At 35.0% G+C, this 7811-nt stretch overlaps 1 protein-coding gene across 3 annotated transcripts in view; it reads left to right on the top strand.

Moving 5' to 3' along the window:
• Positions 1–1072: 1072 nt before the first annotated feature.
• LOC135218628 (uncharacterized) overlaps positions 1073–7811 on the top strand; it is a 30917-nt gene continuing 24178 nt past the window's right edge. For all 3 annotated transcript variants that reach the window (XM_064255067.1, XM_064255066.1, XM_064255064.1), the window contains exons 1-2: positions 1073–1231; positions 2590–2770. In XM_064255067.1, coding sequence (XP_064111137.1) covers positions 2759–2770 — 12 coding nt within the window. In that variant the 5' untranslated portion in view covers positions 1073–1231; positions 2590–2758. The remainder of the gene's footprint in view (positions 1232–2589; positions 2771–7811) is intronic.

The raw sequence follows: 7811 nt of genomic DNA, 5'->3' as shown, positions 1-7811 counted from the left end.
CCTCTGAGAAAAGAAAATAAACTGTTTTCTGATTTTTTAATATCCTAGTCGAAATTGAGCTTTTCATCGTTTTAATTTGCAATGTTTATGGTAACTTGTGAGCGTTTGTGACAGATATTCTCATTTTTTTTAATCACTGTTAAAAGTTTTTCTTTTTTGTTTACCATGTCTGTGGCGTCTCTGTAATTGTAACAAAATTAATAGGAAAATCCTCTTTGTATTGATCTGTAATGTCGTTTTAAAGTTTATAATTAATCTAAAACTGATATACGATCCGGTCATTCAGCTACTGATTAAGATCCATAGATACGGATAAAAATTGCATCAAAATAGGCTCCCATGAGCATCTGAACCTTCACAAGAGAGATGACAGCGCTCGTAGTATGATGAATGAAATGAAGATGCTTGTGATTTCCTTAAGTACCAATTTTCTTTGATCAGTTAGTCTGTGTGAATCTTCTAATGTTTAGTGTTATTCTTATGCCGAATGCTTTATTTTGTTATAAAACTTTCAAAAAAGATAAAAAAAATAACATGGAAAAATAAGGAAACTGATTAGATAAATTTAGCTGAAAAAAACAAGTACTGAACTATAAAAGCTATTCCCCCCAAAAATAACAATATATATAAACTTTTGCACCTTGAAATTTAAACGAATCTGTTTCTGCCGCTTGTAAAATTAATTTTTGTTCATTCTAAGCCAAAGGTCCAGGTTCGAATCCTTGACGCGTCGAAAGCACTCACTACTTATTACCTCCTGTGCATGCAACTTATTCTTAGGGTACACTTCACTCGTTATTGAACGATACCAGCAGTCTATTCTTTGTGAAATTCACCAGCACAGCTACATACACGCGCATATATGTATTAATGTATGTACGCATAAAATTGTGTGTACTTTAAATATTTCTATGTCACCCTCTCCTTTTTAATAATCGAGTTTCAGCCTCCAAAATACATTTCGTAAAATGTTATCAGTTATCCTTAATGTACATAAATAGAATTATCAACAGCACCATTAGTCGATAAGATAGTCGGTAAGATAATGGAGCTGCATTATCTCGTAAAACCTGGTCACCTGATTCACATGAGAAAGAGACTTAACAGGTATTCGTTGGTTACAGTAGATGTTTAGGCTTCAATAATTTGCAAGAGCAGAAGTGGAAAGATTCTTCAAGGGAATGCTATTTTATCCATCTATACATACTAAAAGTTATATTTCAAGAGCAAGGTAAGTTTTAATCCGACTTTCAGTTGGAAATTAGAATAAAATGGAGCAAAGCACACACCTTATATATATATATATATATATATATATATATATATATATATATATATATATATATATATATATGTGTGTGTGTGTGTGTGTGTGTGCGTGTGTGTGTGTGAGTGTGCGTTGGAGCGTGTGTGTGAGTGTATGTATGTCTTTGAGTCTATGAAAATTTATAACATCAAGTAATTACCTATTCCGATGTTTTAACGTTTAAATATATATTCACACACACAAACACATATATGTTTATATATATATATATATATATATATATATATATATATATATATATATATATGTATATGCTTAAAAAATCACTGTAGATGCACGTGACTTCATAAATAAGCGAATCCCACTGGAAAATTATAGTCAGAAATACAAGCGCTTTCGTCTTTACTCTGACATTGACAATATCTGAGTAAAGACGAAAGCGCTTGTATTTCTGACTATAATTTTCCTGTGGAATTCACTATATATATATATATATATATATATATATATATATATATATATATATATATATATATATATACATATATATATATATATATATATATATATATATATATATATATATATATATATATATATATATATATATATATATATATATATATATATATATATATATATATATATATATATATATATATATATATATATTATATATATATATATATATATATCTATATATATATATATATATATATATATATATATATATATATATATATATATATATATATATATAGAATACATATATGCGAGTTTTTTTATTATATCTCTGTATTGAAGTTTTTATTAGTATTATCGATAAAGATCACTAAACATTTGGTAAATTATATAAAAAACCGTTTCGACATATTTTTCTTGATTAATTTGTAACTGTTAACAATTTCACTTGTAATCAGAATAGCAAAGATAAATCTTTGTAATGTTTCCTTACCAAAGAACCAAAAATCATGACTTGCATGATTCGCTTAAAAGAAAAAAGAAAAACTTATTGAGACCATTGACGAAACCATTCAGCATAGTTTAGCATTACTACTGATTAGCAGGAAAACAATTAGCATGTAATGAAGCCAATCATTTTAATTACTGAAATCATTAGCATTATTATCAACAACTGGACCAATATCCTTTGTCAGACACAAAGTAATTAAAATTCTTTCGTTCTGTGAAAGGAAATACAAACACTAATTTCATTATTTACCGCATGATTCCATCCCGAATCAAAACCATTTCATAGTTTCATGAAGTTTAGTCTCATTTTTTCTTCTTTTCGTTATTTACTTTTTTTTTTTTTTTTACAGAGGCTGATCAATTCGATTCAGTTCACGAAGGTAGTATATTATTGGTGCGTTAACTTCAACAATACTACCAACCACCCACTAATAAAAGAAAAATATCAAAAGAAACTCCTTGACTTTCTAAAGAAATATTCTTGCACTGAACTGGACGATTAATCACTTAACTACTAAAATGGACGAAGAGGTATGTAGTTTGACCTATATTTTTTGGGGTTCCTCAAATTCTCAATGTGTGTATGTATATATATATATATATACATGTGTGTGTCTGTGTGCATTTGCATATGTCTGTGTGTATGAATTCACATATAAATCTTTCTTTACCATGATTTCTTTCCCAAGTATATTTTATGAAAAATGTCCTTTAGACGATATAGTGGCATTATATTTTCGACATCTGAGGCCCTATCCAAATACCTTTTCATAAGATCTACCCAGTTCTTATTTACTCCGGGGCTCCGTATTCACTTACAACACCATATCTTTTTGTGTCATCTATCTTTACATTCATATCACCTATAACAATGATCCACACATACTCTCAAAATATTCTGCACTCCTTATTAATAGTTGGTCTAGGGGCCAAAATGGTGACTCTGCAATCTTAACTACTCTAAACTTTTTTCATGGAAATATGTTCGATATACACAGGAAAGCCAAATTAACTTAGTTGCTACTTCGACAATGTTCAACATTTCTCAGAATTATATGTCGATATATATTTCTCAGAATTAAAGATGGCCATTGTTGCCTTATTAAAAAACAACTAATATTAATCTTTTTTTAGTTTGTTACAGAGGTGGTCATATAATACCACTTTCCAAGGGTTCTAAAGAGGTGGAAAATTAATTTTTTGCCGTTTGGTAATTTTTATAAGGCCAAATATAGGTTCAAACAAGAGGTTAAATGACAAGACAAGGGTTTATTGTAGCATTATCAAAAAAACACACAAAATATAAGAAAAGTCTGGTACACGATACAGCTTCCACCAATGTACATAGTAAAACTGGTTATTTATATTATAATCATCGTTATTATCTTCTACATCATCATTGTCTTGGCCGTCTTCATCTTCCTCTACATCCATGGGATTGCCGGTAAAATGACTACAACTGGTGACTCCTCTCTCACACTTGCGATAGTCTGTGCTGGTGCAGCTACAACACCCATTACTGCATGCCTCTCCCTTTGCAGTACAATTGCAGCTCACTACATCCAAGAGCTCTTGAGGAGCAACTGGAACTGATGAGACAGTCGGTGTAATGTTCCAGCCAAAATTGAGCGTCAATGGTTAGGGCCTGTTGATCTGCTGCTTTCCATGGTAGCATTGAAGGTGAGCTCTAAGGACATGCTGAAGCAGGTTGGCATCAGTTGGTGGTAAATTTTTTCAGTGGTGGAGGTTTCTTACAGCCAAGGTGCAAGCAAGCTCACACATTATTTATTGTCCATAGAGTATTGAGCTTATCAAGAACTGGTATGTCATTTTCAAGGTGTATGAGCACTGACTGTTTTTTTTAAAGGGGTATGACAGCTTGACAGTGCATGGCCACCAAGAAGCTGGCTGCACTTTCTTTGTCCCAAGTTTGTGACAGTTTTGTCACTATCCAGGATATCACCATTCCACTTCTCCATTTGAATCTTGTCATTGATTTGGATCCTTGATATCCAATACATGTGCTGAACAAGGACGGCAGTATCAATATTTAGGATTCAGATGATTTGGGCATCATCCGCCACAGTTTTCATCATGTAGCTGCAGAGGGTGATGTTTGCTTCAGCATGAGGACTGTACAGTCCAGTTTATTGACCAGTTGGATGTTGTGTTGAAAGTGGTACCCACAAAGGATATTATTAAGTAGATTCTTATTCTTAGCATTATGAAAAACAGCTTCTCAGCATTGAATGGTTGCATTAGGGGTCAGTCGAAATTCCCTTGTTCTTCCTCCTCTTGCCCGTTCGTGGTCTTTAGCATTTGGAGTTTCTTGGTCATAGCAGTCAAACAGGACACTTTTCTTGGAGGTATGAGGGTAGTAGGCCATTTGAGTACTGATGCTTCACCTAGGTCTCTTGTGGTTCCAGAAACTAGCCAGACTATTTGGTACAGTAACTGACCTGCATCAATTAACACCACATCTGGAGCAGATGGAGTTTTGTCAGAGATAGTGAGGCCTTTAAGAAGTGTAGCCTTGTTGCCCTTCCTTAAGCAGCCGAACTCATCAACAAGGGGTGAAGGCACTGGACTCAGCTCAGAGGGGAAAAAATCAGCTTTCTCCAAATCACGCTGTTATCCCACAACTATAAGATGGCTAAACAGCATTTCCATGTCATGATAGCCTTCCCCTTGACAGTGATTGATTTTTTTTATTGCCACCATTGTCTTAACTTTCCTCTATATGATTGTGTGGAAGTTATTACTAAGAAAATCAGAGAACTGCTTGCTCTGCTCACACACGATGGCTAATGCATCCTGAACATTCACTGAGTCAGGTGCCACTTGGCCATTGCATATATTATAGACACCTGAATGATGCTCATTAACTCCCCTCAGGTAGAGGTGGGTCTGACAGACCTGATAAACAAAACAAAAAAAATACAGAAAATAGATTTTTTGTGCCTTATATTTTCTAATGTGATATAAGGGAACAAAATCTATATTTCTTCTTTCAAAACTTGTAAAAAACAAAACTTAACTTTTTTCTACTTTAAAATTTAAAAAGAAAATTTCTAAAGAATAAAAGATTAGGAATTATTTTCGGGTATAAACAAATAAAATATATCAACAATGTTTGGTTTAGAGAGGTCCTAATCCTTGCTCTTGGATAGGATTTCATTCTGTATGAGCTTACTGATGAGCGATAATAGTGTAAAACAATTTTTTTCTTTTATATTTTTCTCTGAAAATGCAATTATTTCCAGTTATATAATTGAATACCTGAATGTATATAGACTAGTTAAAATGACAACTATTGCACTAAAAGTCATAATCATCCCCAAATATTCATATACATAACATTTATATATTTTTTCACGTAAAGATAGCTTAACATTTGAGGTAGGCATGGGTCTCACAGACCCAAGTAACAGATCCTAAAACCTTTGTACTGACAAAATGGAGAGACACATGAAGTAACTCCCTCACCCCCTGCATGGATACACAAAGTTAGGAAGCTACTGGGAAGGCCAAGTCTCCCAGGTATTTAGAAGTTACTGAACTAGAAGTTTTATGAAAGGGGTCTACCTGAGGGAGGTTAAGGGGGTGAGAGTACTTTTCTAGATCCAGAGTGATCTTCCTGTGATCTGCCTCATCCAATCTTCATCTTGCTTCTCCTTCTATGTGCTTTTTCTCCTTATCCATATCTTTATCGTATGTTTCCCTTTCATCCCTAGCATCACTGTAGATAAGTTTCATGGCTATGTCTAGGTGGGCGCATATACTGAAACTGTTGACTCAGATAGACACTTGCTCGTTGCTTGTTGAGATGCCCTTCATACATTCAGCACCTTTTCCATACCTGATATGTTTGTTCACCAAACTGATTGGCTAGCACTGAGATGCCCCATCTGAGTGACCACAATCATGTGCACTTGCAAATAGGTGTTTTTTAGCAGCTTGAGGGAAGGTGTTCATATGCTGCACATACAAGCTCAGGTAACAGGCATAATAATGGTGACCTGCAGTGAAAAAATATGGCAGCATTGCCTTAAGACATTATTGATGAAGGTAGAAGTTACAATTCTGCTTTTCACAAAGAACATAAGTGTCAACAGAGTAGATTGCATAAGACACTCTACCCATAGCCTCCTAGTTAGGTGCTGCATTGATGTTTCAAGGTATTCACTAAACTTGTGGTATGCCAGTCTCATTACCACAGTAATGAGATGGTGTGCCTGTAGAGCATTTGTCCAGGCTTTCCCATTCAAGATGCTAGTTATTGCACTGAACGCTGAACTCATTAGAACTTCTGCATCAGACTCCTTCCTCAACATTTCTATGTGACTAAGAAAACTCATTAGTGAGTGCATCATGCCTGGGTGAAGTATGAGGTTGGTCAACAGCTGAGGATCATTCCATTGGACAAGGCACGTAGTTTTACACAGTTGGAGGTTGACAGTGAGATAAATGTATTTCATCCCAAAAGCTTTGAGAGCCCTATCAAGATACAAAACTGTAGTTAGAATAGTGTCAGAATGAGCTGGTGGTGAGTCAATCATTGGTCTGAAAACCACCAGTTAACTGGCTTTCCTAGCGGGATGTTCCTCCAGTCGGCCTTGCAGAGCATTAAAGCCTGTCCACTCAATTGGTTTGTCATTCCCATATATTTATGAAAGCCACACCACATCTCGTTGCTGACTAAACGTGACTGCATCAGACTGAAGCTTCAACTCTTCAACAGGCAGAGGTTTCACAGGTAAGTGAAGTGGGTTTAATTGAAAAGGCCCATTGTAGTGCTCTAGCTCCATCTGGTGATTCAGCTGTAGAGAGGACACATGTTTCTTTATCCCGAGATTCTTCATTTGCATCACACCAATGTTTCCAGTGTCAATGATACCAGCTGGATGTTGAATGAACTGCATGACAGTGACATGGGGGCTCTTCATTCTGTTGGGGCTTGCAATGTACAAGTTATAGTTGTCTACCCAGCTGAATATGGGCCCAATCTGTGCTCAGTCTGAGTTTCCTGTGGTATTCTGACTGACTGGCAGACACAAACTTGGCCACTGACTTGTGGAAGCGTTTCACTTCATCATAAGTGCTTGTAATACCATGCTCATTTAGTCTTAATGAGCTCTGGGCTGCCATACTTGTGGTGAAGTTTTACAGCTAGTCCAAAAGTGATCTGATTTCTGGTTTAATGATTGTGGCCCCCGATACAAGGATAGAAATTAATTTCAGGAGAGTCTCACTGGTGATTTCAATGACTTTGTGATGAGCAAAATCTTTGAGATTGTAGTCTTAGGGCCTATGTTTTGCCATAAATTCTTTCTTGAACTTCCTCACCAACTTCTCAATATTGTATTCATCATCTTGGTTTGTGCTGATCTTGATCATTTTCAAAAACTGTCCAAAGTTGTCTAAATCCAACTATAATTTCAAAGCCTTCAATGTGGAGCACAAGCAACACTCCACCAAAGTGGTTTGTTACTATGGATATGAACTGTCTCTTTGATACAGTGCCTGAGGTAGCAAGATATTAGAGTATGGTTATGAAGTTGTCCATGTTTCT

This window comes from Macrobrachium nipponense, chromosome 9, assembly GCF_015104395.2.
Source record: "Macrobrachium nipponense isolate FS-2020 chromosome 9, ASM1510439v2, whole genome shotgun sequence".
Classification (NCBI taxonomy): domain Eukaryota; kingdom Metazoa; phylum Arthropoda; class Malacostraca; order Decapoda; family Palaemonidae; genus Macrobrachium; species Macrobrachium nipponense.
Note: the sequence above shows the minus strand (reverse complement) of the source record. Positions and strands in the feature narration are given on the sequence as shown.